The sequence below is a fragment of the Astyanax mexicanus genome, chromosome 13 (genome assembly GCF_023375975.1).
Source record: "Astyanax mexicanus isolate ESR-SI-001 chromosome 13, AstMex3_surface, whole genome shotgun sequence".
Lineage (NCBI taxonomy): Eukaryota > Metazoa > Chordata > Actinopteri > Characiformes > Acestrorhamphidae > Astyanax > Astyanax mexicanus.
The window spans coordinates 2,882,501-2,907,435 of NC_064420.1; the positions used below are offsets into that span (position 1 = coordinate 2,882,501).

A 24,935-nucleotide genomic window follows, 5' to 3' on the forward strand; every position below is an offset into this window, starting at 1 on the left:
GGACTCTCAGGGTGTTTATGTGGTATTATCACCTCAGCAGTTTTGGCGTCTTTCTGCAGTTTGTCGAGCTGCTGGTCGCTGCTCTGCAGGAAGTTCTTCAGGACGGCGTGATCATGCAGACTGCACTCCCTCCTGATCAGCTCCATACCTTTACCCAGCTCCTTCACATCCAGCAACACGTTCTCCAGAGACACTGCACACACACACATATAGTGAAACGTCAGCATACTGAAACATTATTAAGTCGTTTCTGAATAGTTCAGTCGTCTGTCTCACTCAGACTCTTACCTGCTGCTGCCTTGTCCACAAAGTGCAACTCGTTGAAGAAGTTGGCGAGCTCAGGGTACTTCTCCTTCACTATCAGAGCGATGTAGTGAAGCAACGTCATCTTACGGTCTGTAGATTTAGTGTCCAGCAACTGGAAGTGTGTGAACACATCACAGAAAAAGAGACTTAATATGTAGTAAATTAATCTAAAGCCCTATCCGGATGGGATTAGTTTCTCAGGGGGACATCTTTAAAAAATATATATCACATTTCTACTGAGTGATAAAACTCAATTGCAATTGAAAAAACAGGAGGGAAAGTGAGTTTTTAGGCTTTCTCGGTCACGTGACATCATGTTCAGTAGCTCCTCTATTTCCACTGGCTGTTGTGTTTATGTGGATCTCTATGGAAACATACGCCCAAAGTGTAATTACAGTGCATGTAAGTGGACAAATAGCTACAGTATTTTATTAAACGCGAGAAGACAAAACTCAGAGATGTGAATCCGGATGGGACTAAAATTACCGGAAAACCACGGAGTTCACAAAAAAACAGTAGATAATTCAGCCTGTAATTTTCTCAGAGGATGTCGGAGAAAAACACGAACATGATCGTTCTGGACAGGAATAAAATCAAAGAGGATAAAAAAAAAACAATAAAAGAGAAAATTACCCCAAAACCCTGTAAGAAACTAATCTGGTCCAGATAGGGCTATAGACACTTACGTTTTGAATAACAGTGGTATACCTTGACCTTGACCTTCCATTCCTTGGATAGCCCTGATGAGAGCCAGTTTCATCATAATATTTTTGATGGTCTTTGTGACTCAGTTGAGTAGTTGTTGCTTCTCATAATATGGATTCAATCTTATTCAAATATTCACTATTCACTGTATACCTGTAACTCTACCTCTTCACAACTTTACAACTGATGCTCTCAAAGTAACATTAAGAGGGAATTAAATTCAAATAATAACACAAATAGGCACAGATAACTACCTCATATATTTAAATAATAATTTGTACATTATAAAGTCTTATGATACTTACCAGATCCAAACTTTGAAGCTTGAACCCATACACGGATCCTCGTTTACTACTGTTCATGTAGTTTCCAAGGGCTAGGATGATCTGTATGAAGAAACACAAATACAAAACATAAAATTCATTATATATTATATATTGTGCTGAAGTAATAATATATAATCACTTTCCACATTTCAACGGCATTAAAAAGTCTGAAGTTTTACTAAAAGTCTCACCTCAAGCATTCGTTTAAGCTTCAGAGAGGACTTCACTGAGGCTGATGCAGCAATGATGGCGTTTAATTGCTACGGGAAAAAAGAAAAGATAATGATTTTAAGAAACCTGCACTGCTGTGAAGATTTGATTGCATTCAGCGACCAGGGCAATAGTGGGGTCAGGATGTTGGGTGATAATCCCTCTACCTCACTTATAACTCCCAAACTCCTTGACTTCTTAAACATCTAAAAAATATATGAATATTTATATATTTATACATAATATATATTATATATTTATATATATATAATATATGATTTTGTTGAAAGAAAAAAAATGCAGTTGATGCTTTTAAACTCCAAATTGCATATTTAAACATGTTGATAAGAAAAATAAAAAATTAAATCTAAATTACATAACTAACTGTACATGCATCTAAACAAAATAGAGTATAAAATATATTTTGTTTAGCTGCATGATATATCATGTCATCTGCTGGTGTTGATCCACTGTGTTTTATTATCAAGTCTAAAGCCAGTGCAGTTTTGTTTTCCCACAAAATCTTACAGCAGTAGATTTCATTTTCCAGCAGGACTTGGCACACTGCCCATACTGCCAAAAGTACCAATGGGTCTTATATAATAATTGGTACCACTTTAAAATAAGGCTACCTTTATAATGGTTTATAAAGGTTTTACAATTAGTTTATTAATGGTTACTTATTAGGTTGTAAACGCCTTAAAATCATTAATAATCAGTTATAACACATATGTAGAAAAGGCCAAACAATGACCTGCTGTATGTCAACTAGTGAACCCACAGCCATCTATATTGTTGCCCTTTCTACGTATGTGTTATAACTGATTATTAAAGATATTTAAGGCATTTACAACCTAATAAGTAACCATTAATAAACTAGTTGTAAACCATTTATAAACCCTTTATAAAGGTAGTCTTATTTTAAAGTGGTACCTAATAATCTAATTTTCTGAGACTTTCTTAATTTGCATTTCTTGCATTTAATGCATTTTGCCATTATTTTCAACACAACTGTAAGTAAAATCAGTAGTATAGCAACATGACAGTAACACCTATGCACGTCTCACCGGGGTCAGCATGCTGATGTTGTCGCTAAAGTTCCCGACAAACGTAATGATGTTCATCCTCTGCGTGAGACGCTCGATTTTGCTGAAGAGGAGCATGAAGCGATCTTCCTCGGCCAGCTGCTCCAGAGGCCGCCGCTCTCTCTCGTACTGCCGCAGGAGCTTACTCTCCGCCTCCGTGGGCAGGAAGCGCATCAGACACTCCACAAAGTCCACCGGCAGAGCTTTCAGATCAAACCTGCAGCCAAAAAAACACACACATGAAGATTCCACTGATTTACATCTGATTTAATAATCTGATTACTCAAAATGCCAATTCAAAAAAGCTTTATATTAAAATACATTTAAAATCCTGATTTCTAGTAAAACCTTGTAACTGCTTACGTTTAGGCCCATAAATATTTTGACAGTAACACAATCTTCATGATTTGGTCTCTGTAAGCCACCACACGGATTTAAAATAAAACTAACGAGATGCTATTAAAGTGTAGACTTTCTGCTTTAAAGCTCCACTAGGTAGGATTGAGATTTTGTGCTCGCGGGCTCCCCCTACAGTTGTAGAGTGTAATAAATGTTTGAGGCGGATTTTAGTTTCTCTTTCTCGTTTTCTTGGTTTCACAGACATATTCGGTCTCTTTCTAGCTTCTGCCAGAGTGTCTGTATGTTAGTTTGTAAAGAATGAACCAGCAGTCCTTGTAGAACTGTTAGAACTAAAGGTCGGAAAGCAGGTCGCAGTTCTCTGTTGTTTTAAAATGATTAAATTTAGTTATTATTTTCTTTGTCATGTCAGTCCCTGTTTTCAAATGTAAATGCTTGGCTACACTGAGAATAAGGGTTGCCCTCAATGTACTTCCGAGGCAAAATAAAGCTTGATTGGTTGATTGTTTCATTATAAATCTAGTGTGGCAGCAAAACCCTGTCAGTGTTATAAAAGTTCTGTGTATGCAGTGTGTGTTACTCACGTCTGGATGGCTTTGCAGATTTCCTCCGTGCTCTTGTTGGCCTTGCGCAGGGTAATGGCCAGGTTCTTAGATCGATTTGCGTCCAACAGCTGAACTTTGTTCATTGCTTTGTTAGAGACTTTACTCTTTGTACAGGACAGATCCACCACGGCACCCTGAGCTTTCGTCTTAAACAGCTCCTCAAACTTCTCCAGGTCCAGCTCCTACTCACAACACACACATATACACACACACACATATACACACACTCATTAAAGCACTTTTCTGCAGTAGCAAGTATAGTGAAGACGATTTTAAAACTACACAATGTACATATTTATTTCACTGGAGTTATGGTACAGTTTAAAATACAATTTTTACAATATTGAGAGCTACGTCTCACCTCCAGCACTCGCTCATCATCAATCTCGTTGAAGACAGTGCCGTTGATCTGGTTGGGTTTCAGTGCAGTCCAGTTAAACACGGGAAGGCGGAACTTGGTCTTTATGGGCTTCTTGATGCGTATAGCTACAGATTATACAGATCAGAATTAAAGAGCTGCAGATATTTAAAGGGGATTAGTCACAGTTATCCACAATCACCTGAGTATTGAATTCACCTGTTCACCTCATTATATATACCCCTGTACTTAACTCACTCCCTGTCGAGTATTAGATATGGTTCTGTCTGTCAATACAAAGCATTTATTTTGCCTGTGTATTGTTTATTCTGTGTTTATGCTGACCCATTTTTGTATTTTCAACTTCACACCCTTTCATGTTAGCCTGATTTTTTTTAAATATCCTTATTTGATAAAGCTCTTTTATTGTATCTGCACTTGTCTCATCCCTGCCTGAACCTGACAACAGAATTTATTAATAAATTATTTTTTTAGAGAAAACATTTACAGGGAAAATACTGTCAAATTTATAGTGTAGAATCTTTATTGATAATAATACCAAATAAAGCATGACTCTTCCAATAAAACTAGCCTGTCAAGATTACGGTTAAGGATACACTGCCTGAATATAATGGGGAATGTTCTCATTAAACGAAAGGTAAAGTCATATATTAGTATTAATACTCTACTTCGTTCACTCACCTGATAATCCAACGCTGAGGATGACGGAGGGTGATGCTCCAGGAAGCGGGGGGGCCAGAGGTGGGGGAGGCGGGCACTCTGCTGTAAAACAGATGTCAGACTGTTACTCTGATCTGATAGTATATCACTCACGAGGCTACAGACTACAGCACGGCCAGACAGGACAGACTATTATCAGGCAGCAGGACAGAGATCACACTGACATTAATCCAGCAGCGCTGCAGCTGTTTCCTCAGCACACCGGGGCTCTGAGGGAGAGCGCCCGATCCTCTGAGACGGAGGAAACTCCCCACTCTTTCCCTTTCCTGAATAAAGCAACTGGACTCAGGCTGCTCTGAGAAAAATACTGCATCTTTGAAAGCAACTGTGGAAGTGCTGGGCTGTGTGTTGCTTCCAGTTCATCCCAATTCATAGATATACAGCTCTGGAAAAAATAAGAGGCCACTTAAAAAATGATGGATGATCACAAGCCATCAAACCAAGCTGAACTGCTTGAATTTTTGCCCCAGAAGTTAAGGCATAAAGTTATCCAAAAGCAGTGTGTAAGACTGGTGGAGGAGAACATGATGCCAAGATGCATGAAGAAAACTGTGATTAAAATCCACCAGGGTTATTCCACCACATAATTATTTCTGAACTTGTTTTCTTTGCATTATTTGAGGTCTGAAAGCTCATTTCTCATTTTCTGCAAATAAATGCTCTAAATGACAATATTTTTTGTGTTTGGAATGTGGGAGAAATGTTGTCCAAAGTTTATAAAATAAAACAAAAATGTTAATTTTAGACAAACATAAACCTATAAATAGCAAAATCAGAGAAACTGATACAGAAACTGAAGTCGTTTCTTATTTTTTCCAGAGCTGTATGTTAAAAAAAATAAAAGTATCTTATTTATCTGTCAATAAATATTGTTATATTAAAGTATATATATCTTTTTTTTACAGTAGAGCTATGTCCTGTCCTGTGAAGACCTTTTAGGAGGAGGAAAATGCCTGAAGCCCCACCTTTTCAATAAGTAATACATTTGAGCGGGTTTGTGAAACGGCTACAGGAGTCCAATTTCCAAACACTGGAGAGAACTCACATGGGTTGCCAGATTGACACACAGTGGCAAGCGAGAAAGATATATACATTTCAGTGGGCAAAATGCCTGTCTCCAGTACTCTACTAGGGGTAGTGTTAGATTACTTAGCTGTGGTTAATGAACCTTGCTGAAGACATTGCTAACCTGGCAACCCGGGGGTGGAAATGGGAGTAGGGGAATAGTGTGCACATTCAGAGCAAACATCCTACACAGATTCCCATGACATACTGCACACTTTAAACAAGAAAATACTGGCCAAACTCTGCTGACAAGAGCTTGGAGCTTAGGTGCTAGCATGCTAAGTTGCATTACCTGCAGCAGACGGTAGGGGTGGAGGGGGAGGTGGAGGAGGTGGTGGAGGTGGAGCAGGAGGTTCCACAGCAGCAGGAGAAATTTCTGCCACGGTTCCACTTCCAGTAAGACCAGGAATCCCTGAGCCCACCTCCCTGAGAGCAGACCCAGCATGCCCCCCTCCACCTCCGCCTCCACCTCCGCCTCCACCAAGAGCTTCGATGGCGATGTCTCCATCAGGCTGCTTTCGGAGGCGGATGGTGCCCTGCTGCTCCAGTTCCAGCAGCCTCTTCTCGATGTTGGTGTGTCGCTGGAAGGCGGCATCCTTCTCCTGGATCATCCGCCGGAGTGTGTGGACCTGTGTGCTGGTCGACTCGTATGTTTCCTGTGTGTGGAGAATAAATATTATATATACAGCTCAGCTTATACAGCTTTTACCAAATTAAAAAACCTCTGTTATATAATCAAGAGGAAGATGGATGATCAAAAGCCATCAAACCACCAAACTGAACTGCTTGAATTTTTGCACCAGGAGTAAAGCAGCATAAAGTTATCCAAAACCAGTGTGTAAAACTGGTGGAGGAGGAGAACATGATGCCAAGATACATGAAAACTGTAATTAAAAGTGCTGTGACCAGGGTTATTCCACCAAATATTGATTTCTGAACTCCTAAAACTTTCTGAACAATGTTCATTTTACTTAAACATATACCTATAAATGGCAAAATCATACACTGTAAAGCCTAAAATAGAACTGATATTTTAATTTAAATAATTTGGTAACACTTTACTTTACAAGGTACAATAATTAACAGTTTTTTTCTCATAATTATCAGTTATTTGATTATTCAGTCAACTATTTCTTTAAAATGAAGACTGATTTGTTTTTAAGAAAAGCTGCTTGAATTTAACATACTTAAATACATGTGTTATTAGATTCAGAGTTGAAAAAAGATGGGAATGTGAATGTAATCTAAGTACGTAATCATGTGAGTCTAATCCAATCAAATCTCTAGACTGTGAAAAAAAAAACTCTTTAAACTTTATACTTAATCCGAGAAACATCTGATTAAAAAATAATAATTATGTTTTTTCATATAGCCTGAGGTGTATAGTGTTTAAAGCGTCACTACATCCCTTTAAAATGACTGTAATCTAAAAATCTTTAAGTCACTGCCAATAAAGAGTAAAGGCAGATCATTTCAGAGGTGGTGAGATGATAATGGGTGTGTGGGTGTGTGTGTGTGTGCATGGCAGCAGCCTGAGATGACTCAATAAAAAAAGAAAAAGCAAAGCTCTTACCCTGATAGCTGTTAAGTCCTTGTCTTTCTGGAGGAGCTGCTTCTCCAGCTCAGCGACCTTCATCACCGTCTCATTCTCCACCTCCAGGAGCTTCTCCGTCACCTGGTCCAGGCAGAGGTAGAGGGTAAGAGTGGGAACCATGGTGGGATGAGAGGAGAAATCTGGGAGGAATGTATTGATCCTAAATACTATTGGCTGGGCAGCAGAGAGAGCTCCAACTGTCTCACTTGCTGCTGGCAATGATGTTACTGTAACTGTATCTCTCTTTCTTTTTCTTTCTCTTTCTCTCTCTTTCTCTCTCTCTCTCTATTTACAATCCGTAGCTCATAATCTCAGCTGTATGACAGGGCAGAAACGCTGGCAGCGGCACTTTCAGTTTCTGATGAGCCTTGATGACACGCTGCAGGGACTTTTTTACGGGGAATTTCTTTTTTTTTCCCCCGTTTCCTGGGATATTTTATAATATTATATTATAATATTTTGTTTGCCTAAGTTTATATACTTTTTTTTTATTTAAAAAGGTTCAGGGGGCATTTTTGGCAAGTTTTCTAATTTTCTAATTCTTATTTTATCCCATTTCTCCACAATATAGAAAAGCCAATTACCCAACCCACTCACTTAAATCCCCCCAGTCACTGGTAAACTGGTAAGCCAGCCCCCAACATTAGGAGGTGCGGTATCTACCCACCCAGAGAGAGCATTGGCAAATTGTAATTGCTCTCTCAGACTCTGGCTGCTGATGGCAAGCAGCATTACATGAGTTTCTAAGAACAGCCTCATGTTAACCCTGTCCAGAAGTGGCAGCAACATTTCTAGGACCAGAGGCATCTCAGATACATACAATCTGTTTATGAAACCTATATATTAAAATAATTTTTAACATTTAAATCTTTATATATACTGGAAACATGAAACTTGAAGCTCCATGAAGCTAGTTCTTACATGTGATAGTTGATCCTCCAGCTCCTCCACTTTCTCCAGAGCCACATTCTTCGTCTCGGCATCCTCCAGCAGTCCTCCAACGTCAAACACGTTGTCCAGGTAAGCTTGGATCTGTACCGACAGCTTGTCACTCTCAGTGTGCTTGGATTTCTGTCATAATAGAGCAAGCAAATGATCATAAAGTGCTCTCTTTTAGAGAAAAATACAAGTATATGAGTACATTTCCTACCTCCAGGAAATCATCCAGACCCAGTTTGGTGAACTCAAACTGCAGATGTACTCTGAAGTTCATGTCCTCTACAGAGTGGACCACAATGTTGATGAACTGCATACAGGCCACCTGAGATACACACAGAAAAATCACACCTGTAAGTTCCAGCATACAGAGATAATGTTAAATATCTAAAGATATCAGGAGAGGGAAGCTACTGTATTCTCCTACCATGAAATCAATGTTTCCATCTTCACAGCGGAAGTAGTCCATCAGCTTCTCAAAGCGATGCTTCTCCTTGCACACCTATAGAGTAAATACAGTAATACAGATACATGTGTTACTATTACACGCAGCTTTAATAACATTAATAGCATTAATAACATGTCCCATGACTTTTGCCATACCCACAGAATCTAAAGGATGCTGCACTGACCTGTGGGATGTGTGTGAGGGGTCTCTTTCCCTATAAACGGACGTGATTTCTGTGTATATAAGTAGCTTGTCTATTACATAATATAGAACAATACTAGCCAGATGCCGTCGGTCACCATTATTACCACCTACTGTGCTTCACTGTCCACTGTGATCAGAAATTTAGCCTTTTCTGAAATATTCCCACCATAGTTTCTTAGTTTGGATGATTTTAGTTTTATTAATCTATAATGCAGATTTAATTTTAAAATAATGAAAAAGTACTGAAGTCCAAACTTTTCACTAGCACTGCTGAGGTAAATGTATTACTGGAATAGAACTGTATGTGTTGTGCTTTTTTATTCTGCCTTCTTTGGACTCGCTTGAACTTGCTACGCCAAACTCTACTTCCCACATGCACTTCCCTGACTCCCACTCCCCGAGTTTCTGATTGTTCCCACCTGACCTCCGGTACATATACAGTATATACCCCTATGTTTGTTATCCTGTTTGCTGAGTATTAAATCTAGTTTCCTAGCTCTTCTATGACATGTTTCTTTTGTATGACTGCCTTTTTGTTACCGACCCTTTCCTGTATTTTCAAGTTTTTTTCCGTGGCTAGTTTATTGTTTGTTAGTTACCGGCCATTCATATGATGGTGTTAAAACAGCAAAAGTAATGAAAACCAGCTATAATTGTGAATTTCAGTGTATCTCTATCTTTTACACTTGGTGCCCAAACATTTCTGGATTTTAGAGTGTGGCTCTCGTGCAAATCTATATACTTTTTAGTGTGTGAAATGTCAAGAATTCAGAAGGAATTCCAAAATCTGCACATCAAAACCTGAAGCATCTATCACTTACAGCTAAACACACAAATAAAGCAGTGTGCAGGAGCTTCCTGCAGAGGTCTGATATAAAAACACCAGCCTATCAGATTACAGACTGCCCAGAGCTCAGAGAGAGAGAGAGAGAGAGAGAGAAAGAAAGAAAGGTCAACACAGGCCATTAGTAGAGAAAATCAGGGGCTTAATTATAGATATTCATGGGAAAAGAGGAGTTTCAGAAGCCAAGAACTGGAAACAGAGAGATCCAGCCAAAGCCTCCCACATGCTGCACTATACAGACATACAGGGTGGAAATGGAACATATTACAGAACATTACATTTATTTATACGATTAACTGAGAACTGAATTAATAGAAGTAAATAAATTTAAAGCATATGTCAAATATATACTACATATGAAAATCCATCTGAGCAAAATATATTTTCCTTAATTTGTACTTTACATGTTTGAATATGGTTACTTTTACATTAAACAAAAAAAAAATGTTCAGGACTCACTTTCTTTATTAGTTAAATATATTTTCCTGTAGTAGCTTGTAATAATGTAATAATTCAAGTCTATTTTAAGGACAATACCACTAACATATATATGCTAATGGGTAGGTAGTTTAATTATTTTTTTATAATCATGGTTATATAGCCTGTTTGTCAAAAACATGTGTACTAGAACACTAAAAACAAACAGATTATTATTATTAAATATTATTTATTACCATTAGATTATTTGTGAATCATTTATATTAGTTATAATGAATTGTTTATAGTACTTACTGAATCACTTAAAGTAGATACTACTATATACTTACTATATAGTAGATACTGAATTATTAATAGAACTTACTGAACCATATTTAGTTACTTAATCATTTGTAGTAGGTATTAAATAATTTATAGCAATGAATAAATAATTATAGTTACAGTTAATCTATAGAATATACTGGTTCATATCTAGTAGATACTAAACCATTTATAATATATACTAAATCATTTATAGTAGATAGTTGTTCATTTATAATAGATACTGGTTCATTTATAGTAAATATTAAATAATTTATAATAGATACTAAACCATTTAAAGTAGAAACTGGTTCATTTAGAGAAGATACTATATCATTTATAATAGATAATAAATAATTTTTAGTAGATATTGCTTAATTCATAGTAGATACTAAATGATTTATAATAGATATTAAATAATTTATAGTAGACATGGTTCATTTACAGTAGACACTAAATCATTTATAATATATATTAAATCATTCCTAGTACATACTTATCCATTTATAGTAGATCATAAAAGTTTAAAATTAAAACTCAAAATATGCCTAAGGATTAATGGGCAATAAAAATCCTTGTTTAAAAAAATATACTACGTATTTCTCAATAAGGAAAAATAACACAATTTGGCAGATATAACTGCTCAAAATATAAATAAAGGGGGTTTTCAGGCATTATAATGCTATGTAATGGGGTTATTGCTGCTGAGGGAGCTTTTTTGGATGAATGAACAGTAGAGATGTGTTTGGTTTGCTATTTATACACTGTGATTCTTACTGTGATACTTATTGTTTTCCTGAAAATCAGCTTAGCTACTTTTACACATGGTGATTTATTGCTAACCGACAGAGAATGTGGTCATATGTTCACTTATTAAAACCCTTTTGGAAAGCGAGAGGACCCCGGAGTGGTGACGTACGCTCTGCTCGTGTGTGTAAAGGGGTACGCTGTGTGTGTGTATGTGTAGCTGTGTGTGTGTGTAGCTGGGTGTGTGTGTGTATCACATTGCTCTGCATGGCTCGTCTCTCTCTGCAGTGGTTGCCACATTGTTTTGACTGCAGAGTTGATTAGCTCTCCGGGGCGCTTGGGGCAGAACGTGGGGTAATTGCCAGGTTTCCGGTGTTTAGCTGACTGGGCAGAACCAGACAAGCTTAGTGAACGTCTGAGTTCTACAGGCAACTCTCTCCCACAAAACCCTGATCCTTATCATCATCATTCCAGCTCGTATCGTATCTGATAAGTGTGAAGAAATGACTGGCCTGAGATGCAGCACAAATGCTAACATACAAACGTGACGGAATGAAACTTTCCCACAATCCTGTTTGAAGCCAAAAATCAGTGCATTATGACCAAATAGTAATAATAGTAATCCGTTTTTCAACTTTTCGCAGTACATTCACCAACTTTCAAACAAAAAGTAGCACATAATTGTGAAGTGGAACGAAAATAATACACGATTTTCAAAAATGTATTCAAATAATCAAATAAAAATCGGAAAAGTGTGACATGCAAAAGTTTTTAGACCCCCTATATCTATGCTTTGTAGATCCAGAGACTTGAGATTTTTGCCCATTCTTCTTTATAACACAGCTGAAGCTTAGCCAGGTTGGACGGAGAGCATCTGTGGTATTCAGGGTATGACCAAAAACGTACGTCACTGTTTTTACTTTATTTTTTATATAGATTTGTGTTAAGAGTACATTTAATATAAAATACTAAGACCTTACATTGAGGCTTTGATTACTATTGGGTATACTTTGTCCCACAAATTTACACAATATATGAAAAAATCAGACTTTATTAGCAGAAAAACATCTATAGAATTAAAACAATATAAAAAATAGGAATAAATACTATAAATGGACCTGAAATACTCAATGTTTCAGAATTTAAGAAATATACTTCTCAAAAGCTCTATTGTATAAGTAAGACACAAGTTTAATATTAATTTACAATAATTATTATTAAAGCCATTAGAGGCATTACTTTTAAAAAACAGCCACAATTTTCTTCTTTCTCCAGTTAACAAATGCATTCAGTTCAAGCTTATTATTTATATATTTAAAAGGGCTATAGATACTGCTCTTGAATTTTTTTGGCACCTCATATCCAGAGTTTTATGGAGTTATATCACTTACGATACATAAACTTTTCTTAACTCAAGTTGTGGATCAATTGCGCAATTCTATCCCTCCCTATTCTGAGTGAATAATTGCTGTTTGCTGTATATTGTTTTTCTGTTTCACTCAGATAAAAACACTCATTGCAAGAAACAGCAGCAGGAGCTCCTCAGATAAAGTGCTGTTCTTATGAACCAATATAACACCCAGCATTAGTATGAATGAATTTTCAAGTCTCTGTATCAGTGCTTTGATAAGATATGACTGTCCAGACTTCCCGTTAAGGTGGTACCTCTTTGAAGTTATCAAACGCTGAGAGGATGATCTCATGCCCTCCTCGCACCAGACACACAGCAGCCAGCAGCTCCAGGACCAGAGCCTTTGTCCTGCAGAACAAAACATCGGCAGCCGTGAGCGTTCACACAGGACCCTCACAATGAGGAGACTTACATTACCAGTCATACATCAGACCAGACTAAACACTATCCTCCTGCGCCGAGGCCAGATCTCTCCTGCGGGCGAGAAAAACCTGCTTTGTGCTCTTTGTTCCAGAATTTATAAAATCAGTAACATGAGAGCCAGAGGTGATCGCTAACCCCCGACTCTGGGTTCGCCTCTGTTACCCAGACCCTGCTGAAGAGTGAGAACCCAAGCGTGAATTTGTTTCTGTGGGTGGGGAAATCTTCTAGTTGGGTTGGTAACTCCTTAGGCTGTGAGGCAATAGTGACATTAGCATTTAGCACTATGCTAAGAAAGATTTTTAACATCACTTTACTGTAGGACATTCTACATTAGGCTACATTATGCTATAGTCTACATGAGCATGTAAAGTATAAATTTTTATGAATTGGAATTACAGTGTGATTTTAGTATTATGAGGGCACAGAAAATGTGTTACACCGCTCAAATAGTGCAAAAGTCATGTACTAATTCTCTCAATTAATTATGGGTGTGTTTTGGGTGTTTTTCATAACATAAAACAAACCAATGTGTGCGAATTGTCATTCCCTTTAAGAAGCAGGTGAGCTCTGACTTTGGCACGTTCGTATCTTAACAGAGCAGCATTATTGCGCATCTCAGCAGATAGAGGATACTGACCTGCACATTCACACTGTGAAGATACACCAGCAGTTAATTTAAGGGAACAGTAAATGTTATTTTATTCTTTATTCTGTTTATTGTTGAGTTAAAAGTTAAAAAGGTTTGTGCTCTGCAGTGCACAGTGTGTGCGGAGCTCCTGCATGGTTAAGATAGGAATGGCTGGCTGACTGTTGACTGTTGTCAGGGTTTTAATCAGTCAGTAGCTGTACCTGTATTTTGTGCTCCCAAGATACAAGAAACATGCCAGAAATTACCCCAAATACCCAAACACACCTTACTTGCAGTCTAGCACACCCATCAGTGTAGATTCATTCCTAACCGCTGACGCTATTTTAACAGTGCGGGTGCAAGGCGTAAAAATAGACAGTTGACAAGGTGTGAAATTAAACAGTGTAAACAGAGTTTTTAATAAACTATTACTAACTATTAACTACTTCTAAACTTCTCAGTGCCTTGTTTTAAATGTCAGGTCCCTGGAAGTTCTAAATCAGTTTCTCTGATTTTGTTATTTATAGGTTTATGTTTGAGTAAAATGAACATTGTTGTTTTATTCTATAAACTACAGACAACATTTCTCCCAAATTCCAAATAAAAATATTCTCATTTAGAGCATCTATTTGTGGAAAATGAGAAATGGCTGAAATAACAAAAAAAGATGCAGAGCTTTCAGACCTCAAATAATGCAAAGGAAAAAAACAAGTTCATATTCATAAAGTTCAGAAATCAATATTTGGTGAAATATAACCCTGTTTTTTAATCACAGTTTTTTATGCATCTTGGCATCATGTTCTCCTCCACCAGTCTTACACACTGCTTTTGGATAACTTTATGCTGCTTTACTCCTGGTGCAAAAATTCAAGCAGTTCAGTTTGGTGGTTTGATGGCTTGTGATCATCCATCTTCCTCTTGATTATATTCCAGAGGTTTTTTTAATTTGGTAAAATCAAAGAAACTTAACATTTTTAAGTGGTATCTTAAATGGTGCTCTACAGTACAGTAAAGTGATGCCAAGCTTATGTTGCAGTTTAAGTTGGTATGAGGCCACACATTTATGGCAATGCTGCCATGTTCTACTATTTCACAATGCTCCCGGGGTTGATTATCACTTCAACTTCCAAAAAGACTCAATCCTCAGCTCAGTCTAGGGGCCACTGAACAGTATGTAATGAGTAAAACCTGATAATCAGGTCGTTCCTGCAGCTTTCTCCCAGCAGCTCCAGGCCTTTGTCCCAAAGGTGTTTAGAAACAGCCGTACTTACCGTGAGTTCTTATTGTTCAGACTCAGGGCGATTTCGTTGACCGCATGCGCGTGGGACATGACCATGTTGAAACCGTACTGAAGAGAGAGAGAGAGAGAGAGAGAGAGAGATCAGGGGATGTGATTTCAGGCATCAGGGCATGTGACCTCCATTTGGAGCTATTGTTGTATATTGAATAAGGGTTTGGGTTACAGGATTACAAAATACTAGTACTGGGATTATAGAGCAACACATTGCAGTGGCCCTGGCAATACGTTTTAACCCATAACAGCTCATATACAGTTTTTAATATTGATACAAAAATCAAAACTGAAAAATTTGGCAGCTCATTCTTGTTTTTTTTCCCTTTACCTTGATAAAGAGAGCACATGACCAAGAGCATGACTCTAAGTATTTAAAGGTTAAAATCCAGCCTTATCAGGGGAACTGATTGGTATAGCAGGTCGCTGGTTCGAATCCCAGTCTTGCAGCTTGCCATCTGCTGCCAGAGCCCTGAGAGAGCACAATTGTCTTTGCTCTCTCTTTGGGTGTGTACAGTACAGTAGATGGCCTTCTTTTCCCTCATCACTCCTAGGGTGATGTGGATCTTCACAAGGCTGCGTCTGTGAGCTGATGTATCGGATCTAAGTCGCTGCGCTTCCCTCCTTCGGCCCTGTCAAAAATGTTTTTGCCTTTAAATTCTAATGCTAATGTCCTCATGCTACTGTACATAATTCATGTGTAAGTTAATATAAAATTAAATAAATGCAACACCCGCTAAATGCAACGTTATGCGTCTTTATGAACTTACATGATATGAACAGCCTCTAAAAGAGGATCCGCCTGGTGGAGCAATGGAGACTTCCGAAGAGGAAACTCAGTAGAGGAGCTCAGTAGCTCATTCACTCATAGTAAAACCAAAGAAACTAAGGAGTGTAGTTTCTGACTGAGCGCTCTTTCTCTCTCTCTCTCTCTCTGACTGAACATAACCTGGAATCGGATTTATCCGCTCTGAAAGAAGACCGCATTTCACGCTCCCAGTTTAGAAAAATTCTTACCAATAACCAATTCTCACAAGAGAGGATCTTTAACTAAAGTTAAACAGTTAAAGATTATGTTTCTAAAGAAAAATATTATTTTTAATGACTTTTAGCAACAATAGTTACACATTCACCGGGTCAGTTTTGCCCATGAATGTTACAGCTTGTTGTTTTTTTGCAGTAGTACAATAAAATACATACATGGCTTTAATATATTTAATATATGTACTATATTTGGAACATATACATTGCCATAGATCAAATTTCCATGTGGGTTATCTAATCAGGATGCCAACAGAATAAAATACAGCCATAATTAACACTAATCAAAGAGTTACATTTTTTAATTGGTTCAAATATGGTTTCCAACCAGCTTATATTCAGAAATACAGGCCTATGTTTGTGTTCTGTCTCTGAGTATCCACTAGAGGCAGATGGGCTGTTAAATGACATCATTTCTCTTCAGCAGAGTCTTTCTGTAAAGGCTGTTATCAGAGCGTGAAGTACCTGGTAGTTCATGATTGCTCTCAAACACATGATGCACACGTGCACGTCATCCTTCTGACTCACGAGACGAGAGTTCTTGATGGTTTTGTTGTTTGCTGCCGTGCCGTAGCTGCAATATAAAATATATGGGATGATATGAAAATAAGCAAAAGACACGTTTAAAGGGAAATTCCACCAGGTCCATCTTTATCTACATAAAAAAATCTGCATAATTAAATGTTTCACATGCAAACAAATGGAAAAATACATCTGAAACACTTAAAGCCTCAAAAATATCAGTTACAGTACATGCTGAATCAATTAATTTATAGTGGATACTGAATCACTATATAGCCTTTTTTACAGCACATGATGAATCATTTATTGTAGAAACTGAATCATTAAAATTAGATACTGAATACTTTATAGTAGATACTGAATCATTAAAATTAGATACTGAATACTTTATAGTAGATACTGAATCATTTATAGTGGACACTGAATCGTTTATAGTGGATACTGAATCATTAAAATTAGATACTGAATCATTTATAGTGGACACTGAATCATTTATAGTGGATACTGAATCATTAAAATTAGATACTGAATCATTTATAGTGAACACTGAATCATTTATAGTGGACACTGAATCGTTTATAGTGCATACTGAATCATTTATAGTGGACACTGAATCATTAAAATTAGATACTGAATCATTTATAGTGGACACTGAATCATTTATAGTAGATACTGAATCATTTATAGTGGATACTGAATCACTTATAGTATACACTGAATCATGTATAGATAAAAACTGAATAATTAATAGTAGATTTAGATTTTTTTTACAGTACATGCTGAATCCTTTATCATGGAAACTGAATCATTGACATTAGACACTGATTCATTGAAATTAGATACTGAATCACTTATAGTAGATGCTGAATCATTTACAGCAAACACATTGGCTCTTTTATAGTGGATACTGAATAACGAAATTAAATTAAATTAGATGCTAAATCATTTATAAATGATAATCAATCAATTAAAAAGTTAATAGATAACTGAATCCTTTTTAGCAACTGAATCTTTTATTGGATAAACCGAATCATTTAAAGCTGATACTAAATCACTTATAGTAGACAATGAATAATTTACAGCAAACGCACTGGCTCCTAATAGGGGATACTAAATAATTTAAATTAGATTCTGAATCATTATTAATGGATAATGAATCAATTAAAAAGCTAGATCATATGCTGAATTTTGTTTAGTAACTAAATTATTTATTGGAAATACTGAATCATTTAAAATAAATGCTAAATTACTTAGAGGGGAAAATTACACACTTATTATTATAATAGTTCTATAAACTAAATAATTTATGTAGATGTTAAATACTATAGATATTGTAGTATAAATATAAAGATTGTTGATATTGAATGAGGTATGAATGAATAAATGGTTTATAGCAGTTTATAACTGAATAACAGATCCTAAAATATAAATATAAGCTCTAGGATTGAGAAAGTTGAATGCTTAAGGATTGATATATGCACAAATAAAAAAAAAAACATGCTGAAATTCCTATTTGATAAAGTTGTGAAAAACATAAACAAGAAAAGCTGAATTCAGTGATAATTGCATAACTGCACATCATTTGCATGAGTTGTGTTCTCAGGAAGTGCGTTTTTCGGCTCAGTAGGCCACATATCAAATTCTGGCTTTTATTTGCACGATCAGAGAGTGTGTCTGCCACACACACACACACACACACAAACTGTTCGACACTGTGGTTCCTATTGCATGCGGTGCGCCCTGAGGAGAAGCTATCTGTGAATGCGAACAGAGAGAGTCACATGCTTCCTGTGTGCTGAGCTCAGGAGTTCTACATCACTTTCTTACACCATTCTTACAATCAGTCTGCATCTCAAAAAAGTTTAATATCATTGAAAAGTTACTTTATTTCAGTATCTCAGTTCAAAATATGTAACTCATATATTATATAGATGTATTAAACACACACAGTGATCTATTTTAAACTTTATTATATTTTATCGTTAATGATTATAAGGCTTAAAGCCAATGATAAAACCCAAAAATCAGTGTCTCAGAAAATTAGAATATTATATAAGACCAATTGGTACTTTTGGCAGAGTGGGCAGTGTGCCAAGTCCTGCTGGAAAATGAAATCCGCCTCTCCATAAAAGTTGTCAGTAGCAGAGGGAAGCTGTAAGATATGAAGTGCTGTAAGATTTTGTGGGAAAACAAAACTGCACTGACTTTCGACTTGATAATAAAACACAGTGGATCAACACCAGCAGATGATGGACATGTCCCTCCAAACCATCACTGATTGGTGGAAACTTCACACTAGACCTCGAGCAGTTTGGACTGTGTGTCTCTCCACTCTTCCTCCAGACTCTGCCCCTTGATTTACGAATAAAATGTAAAATTTACTGATGATCAGTGATGGTTTGGAGAGACATGTCTGTCATCTGCTTGTGTTGATCCACTGTGTTTTATTATCAAGTCCAAAGTCTGCTGACAACTTTTATGAAGATGTGGATTTCATTTTCCAGCAGGATTTGGCACACTGCCCACACTGCCAAAAGTATCAATTGATCTTATATAATATTCTAATTTTCTGAGCGACTGATTTTTGGGTTTTTATATTGGTTGTAAGCCATAATCATCAACAAAAAAAGAAATAAACAATTTAAATTAGATCACTAAAGCTATATAATATATACGAGTGTCACATTTTCAACTGAATTACTGAAATAAAGTACGTTTTAAAAGATTTTTCAAATTTGGAGCCAGCAAAAATCAGGGTGTTAATCGGCTCTTTAATCGGTTGTCCAATTCTTTTAAATGACTGTATGCTATGCAACTCCATTTTTCTCTTTTTTAAGCAAAAACAGAGTGTCAGAAACCACATAAACAAGCCTATTAGAGATTATAAAGAAGCCCACACAGTTTGAGGCGTGTGATGATTTAGGCCTGTGAAATGCTAATTGGTGGGCTATTAGCTTCCATTACATGTTAAACACATTAGCTTCACAGCTCCAGTGCAAAACACCAAACATGACCGGCTGAGTAACTATATTCCGGGTGTGGGAAAATTGGTGTACATGTGATTTCTCCCGAAATGCACTCAAAGTGAAATCTGTGGTTGTGAAAGAGAAACAGAGTTATCAGTAGAGTTTGGAATAGGAAAATAAGAAACGGGTGCAGAAATACCACACATTAGTTGTCACAGAGCTTTTATAGAGTCTGTTTCTCGAGAGGCTTTTTTAGGTGAGACACACAAGCAACAAAAGTTGTTACTGTCACACAAAAACCTTGCATCTCCATTTTTGAGTTTTCCATTTTTGACATGAATATAATCAGGCATTTATATTTTGTATTGTGCCAAAAATTGCAGGATTAATCGACCAATAGATATGCTCCAAAATGACTTGGAATTAAATCATTTTACATTAACTTCCATCAAAAGTTAAGCAGGGTTCGAATCCCGGTCATGCTGCTTGCCATGAACAGCCGGAGCCCTGCCCTCTCTGAGTGGTGCACTCTCCTTTTATCACTCCTAGTGCCCTATTTTATAGATTTATAGGCCAAAAAATCAACCATTAAGTGCACCATGCAGCTTGATTTAGGGCGTGTCAGTGTGACTTTTTTCACATCAGTTGTGCTCTGTCTTTTGCGGATTGCTATTTCAGGGATGCAGCGACCAGGACGTGTCCAACCTTTCTTAGCAAAGGAAACTGATGTAATGATGTAGATTCACGCTCGTTTATTCTGTTTATTGTTGATGTAAAAGTTTTTATAGCTGCCAACAGCTGCCTGTTTGTGCATAACAAGCAGGGGTGTATGCATATTGGGAATTTGCATGTGTTAACAATTCACTGCCAAGATAGCAATGAATGTCTGACTGATAACTGTTGTCTAGGTTGTATTCAGTCAGTAGCGCACCTGTTTTTTCCATTGCCAAGATTGCAATATGCCAGAAATTTGACTGTTGTAAGATAGCAATGAGCATCACGACACGCCTTGTGCAGGGTGTAAGATACTAGGGCTCCTAGTGTAATGTTGGTCAGCACAGGCATCTGTTAGCTGATGTGTCAGGGCTGGGTTGCTGCGCTTTCCTCTACCCAGTGTTGGGAGCATTTATAGTGGTGGGGGGGGGGGGGGGGGGTGGGACTTGTTCTTTTTAATGGGAGAAAAAGGGTAAAAATTAGAGAATAAAAGAGAAACAATTGCCATTTTGGAGATTTAAAGTTGCGTTTTTGGAGATTTCCAAGGTTTTTGCGTAACAGCAACAAAATGCAAATTATTCAAAGCTTGGTTTTAAGCTTATTTAACTTTAGAAAGCAGTGAGGAGGTGGAGAGCAGCAGAGCAGCTGGTGCTGGCAGGACCACAACTGCATTACATACATTACTCGTGATACTTACCGAGGGACAGAGTGGCGCATCGAGCGCACCAGAGTCCCGAAGCCGTTCTGGTGCAGATCCTCAATAGACCTGCTCCAGGACTTTGTCTTGTCCAGTGAGACGTCATCTCCATTATCCAGGCCCTCAAAATCCAACCTGAGCCGTACACACACACACACACACATACAGAAAAGCACAGACAGGGGTATACAAGGGGTAAGCCTGAGCAGCGCTAGCAATGAAGCTCATTAAAGGAGAAGGGGGCGGGTCCAAGGTTATTCAGCGCGGAGCTTCAGCAGGACAAGCACTCAGTCCAGCACAGCCCTGCAGGTCACTGCAGCAGGTTATTCATTACCAGCAGCACCATGTCTCACCCTCAAAGCACATCATAAACACCTTCTTTATGATATCTTTATCAGAATACTAAAATATCAGATTTTAGCTCTGTGGATCAGTCCTGAACATGTGCGGTATTTGCTGTGTCTATGAGAAGGTCTGTGGTCTGTGGTGGGACTTACATGACGGCACACTGGGCGAAGGAGAGATACTCCACCAGTATGTCCAGTCCTCTGTTCTCATCGTTCAGGAACTCCCGCACCCACCTGCAATAAAAAAAGACATTTTTGTTTGTATTTTCGATAATACATTGAGGGTAACCCTAATTTTCAATGCAGTCAAGCATTTACAAAATGAAAGGGACTGTTCAATAAGTTTAAATGATAAAAAACAAGCAAACAACAGTTTGCATAGCTTCCAACAGGCATGCACTATGGGTTTGTGCACTGCTGTGTTCCCATGTTTGGACTGATGATGTTGTCGAGGTTAATTTCAGGCATTGGTGCACCTGTGTTTTCTGTTGCCAAGAAACACCTGTGTTTTCTGTTGCTTGAATTTTTGGACTTCTTCAAAATGTATGTATATATATATATATATATATATGTATATGTATATGTGTATATGTGTATATAAAACAGTCTTTGCAATGTCATATGTTACTTTACAAGATGTTTAATAATGCCCTGCTAAGTGCAGGCAGTTCAGCCACTGACCTAGAGGCTTAAGAGTCTCCGTAAAACACAAAATCCACCGGAGATCCTATGTAAACCCAGTGTTTTGTCAGCTGAGCCTCAGCAGAGCCGCCGAGGCAGTTGGAACGAAACCCCGGGGGGGATTTTTACTTTTAACTAGTGTAATTTGTTCCTTTGCTCTGAATTACTGGTCAAAGCATATAACACTGATATGTTATTTGCGCAAATAATACAGGAACTAACTGCCATGTTTGTCTCTGTTCTGCTTCTACATTTCTATAGAGTTCCTTTGCAGCAACATCACTGGTAAAATGCACTATATAAATAAAAATAATAGATTTGAAATAGTTTACCTTCTGTAAAACAAGCCTTAAAATAACAGTATGTCCCCTCCATTTAAATGAGAGGAATATGAGGGTCATACAGCCAAATATGTGTCCAAATATGCTTTATTTACAGCAAAATGATCACGAGAAATGTCTACTTTCAAGTACAAGTACTTGCAAGTTACAATGCCTGATAGGATTAGGTCTATAAGGGCAAGACTTCTCTAAAACTCTCTCTAAAAAAGTTCTGGAGGATCCGGACCCAACCCTGTCTGAACTGATACCAGACAGCACAGAGAGATACAGTATCACTGTATGCTGAATACAGTGTTTTAGAGGAAGCACTGAAGTGGACAGAAGTAAAGAGAAATACAGAAGGTGAGACGTGAGAAAGTAATGAAAGAAACGAGAGTAAATGAAAGAGAATGAGTTGTCCAGACAGAGAGAGAGAGAGTGAGAAAGTAATCACTGGCTAATAATCTCTGGAAACTCAGTCTCAGAAAAATCTTCTGATGTTTCCAAACTAAAGGCCCCAGTGCTTGGCAGGAGGGAGACGGAAAGTTTAAAAAAGCGGTCTGCTTCAGATTTCCTCCATTTAGCTGCACTTTTCTTTGGGAATGGGGGGATTCGGGGGGGAGGGGGGAGCGTAACTCAGCATTGAAGGAATTCCCACTGCACTCTGCTGAAGAATGTGGAGGGCATATGGCTCAGAGAGAGAAGCGAGGAGAGGAGGCTGATCCCCTGACATCCAACGCATTTACTCTGCCTCCCTGAAGCTAACACACACACACACACACACACACACACACTTCCATACACACACACATGCCGAGTCACATTGGAATGATTACTGTTAGAGTTGTGCTGATTTGTATTTGTAGTTACTTTTGCCAGAAAGGAAGCAATACCACACATCTGAGAGAGAGAGAGAGAGAGAGAGAGAGAGAGAGAGAGAGATGATATATAGAACAAAGTGACAAAGGAAACATATATTAAAAGAAGGAAGAAAAAGGAAATATAGAAAAGAGAGGAAGAGGTTTATAAATATCTTGATGAATGAGAGAGAAAGGAAGCAAAACAGAGGATAGAGATAAAGAATAAAGTGGATGAAGGAAAAACGAGAAAGCAAGGGTTGAGATTGAAAGAGAGAGGTTGTGAGAGTGAAAAAGAGAGATTGAGAGAGAGAGAGGTTAAACATAGGTTGAGAAAGAGGGTGAGAGTGAAAAAGAGAAAGTGTTTAAGAAAGAGGGAAAAAGAGAGTTAAAAATAAAGAGGAAGAGAGTGAAAGAGAGAGGTTGAGAGAGACAGAGAGTTGTGAGAAAGAGACAGAGTGATAGAGATAGAAGGAGAGAAAAAAGACAGAGGTTGAGAAAGCGTTTGAGATTGAGAGAGTGAGAGGAGAGTGATAGCGAGTGAGAATGAAAGAGAGACAAAAAGAGAGAGCGAGAGAAAGGTTGGGAATGAGGTTAAGAGAGAGAGAGACACCAAATCTTAAATCTTGAGAGAGAGAAAGAAAAAAAGAAATGAAAAGAGAGAAATAAGTGTGAGAGGAAAAAAGAGAGTCTATGTAAAAGAGAGAGAGAGAGAGCGCGAGAGCAGTAAGACAGACGGACTATACAGATTGAGAAGGTGGAGAGTGGAGTTGATCATCAGTTTCCTGTCGGCTGCTCCTCCCCCTCGCGTCCCACCGGCCGCTCTCTTCCTGCCAGATGCTGTTTCAGATGGGCTCGGCGAGGTGAGGCCCGGCATCCAGACCTTCAGACTCGCCAGAAACCTCTGTTCTGCTTCATCCAGCACAAAGACCCGGCTCTGAAAATAGCCCGGTGGCGCACTTCCTGCTGCCCGACAGGAAACGCATCTCTTTTACTGACGAGGAAAAGAGCGGGATTCATTTATAGATCTCTATAAACACAGGGACAGCAATCGGGTTCGATACTCCAGTACCGTCTGAACATAATCTTAATGTGCTATTCTCAATGGGATGGGAATGCCCATGCCTCTATATGTTGTGAGGTGGTATCTTGTGAGTGAGGCTGGACACTGTTCAAAATTGGAAATGATATCTACATTCAATGTAGGAGGTCCCAAATACAAATCCCACAGATCAGTGCCACATTTTTAAGCCTCCATGGTACATGAAGGCCCAAAAGTCATGGGACACAATACTAGTTCCTGTCCCATTACATTTGGCAGCTAGAGATGGGAGGCAGCCATGGGCCAAATGTTTTAAATACAAGAAGCTTGAGTGCAGAAGGTCACTGGTTCAATCCCTCAGACTATCAGGAAATGGGGGGCACCCAACACAAAACCAACTCCCCCAAATGCTCCCTTTGGGCGCCAAGGTGGCGGCCCACTGCCCAAGGTGTTTGTGCAAAGTGTCCCCACCCACCACTGTAAAGGAGCATCCTCCAATAAAGGAGCCTCCTAATTTGATTGGTGTTGACTGTAAAAATATTCGTTTTTATTCTTATTCTTACATTTTTACTTCTATTATTATTTTATTATTTACAATACCAGTCTTTATTTACAATACCATGTTTATGTCAAAATAAGGGGGTTAGTATTTATAAAACTGTGCAAAAGATTATCTGTAGGAATTATTTAAAAATTATGTTTTTATTTTTCTTCTTTCTTTCTTTT

The 24,935-nt window shown here is 37.9% G+C and overlaps 1 protein-coding gene across 6 annotated transcripts in view; it reads right to left on the reverse strand.

Annotated features, from left to right (window-relative positions):
* fmnl3 (formin-like 3) overlaps positions 1-24,935 on the reverse strand; it is a 73,604-nt gene that overhangs the window by 11,312 nt on the left and 37,357 nt on the right. For 5 of the 6 annotated variants that reach the window (XM_022677141.2, XM_022677140.2, XM_022677139.2 and 2 more), the window contains exons 5-22: positions 21,460-21,543; positions 20,963-21,097; positions 16,529-16,637; positions 15,003-15,079; positions 12,935-13,028; positions 8,716-8,790; positions 8,503-8,613; positions 8,274-8,423; positions 7,332-7,433; positions 6,051-6,414; positions 4,655-4,735; positions 3,956-4,080; positions 3,574-3,776; positions 2,615-2,849; positions 1,529-1,597; positions 1,317-1,397; positions 289-418; positions 33-193 (exon numbers count right to left, since the gene is read on the reverse strand). In XM_022677141.2, coding sequence (XP_022532862.2) covers positions 33-193; positions 289-418; positions 1,317-1,397; positions 1,529-1,597; positions 2,615-2,849; positions 3,574-3,776; positions 3,956-4,080; positions 4,655-4,735; positions 6,051-6,414; positions 7,332-7,433; positions 8,274-8,423; positions 8,503-8,613; positions 8,716-8,790; positions 12,935-13,028; positions 15,003-15,079; positions 16,529-16,637; positions 20,963-21,097; positions 21,460-21,543 — 2,386 coding nt within the window. The remainder of the gene's footprint in view (positions 1-32; positions 194-288; positions 419-1,316; positions 1,398-1,528; positions 1,598-2,614; positions 2,850-3,573; positions 3,777-3,955; positions 4,081-4,654; positions 4,736-6,050; positions 6,415-7,331; positions 7,434-8,273; positions 8,424-8,502; positions 8,614-8,715; positions 8,791-12,934; positions 13,029-15,002; positions 15,080-16,528; positions 16,638-20,962; positions 21,098-21,459; positions 21,544-24,935) is intronic. The other variant, XM_049462895.1, reaches the window with a different exon arrangement.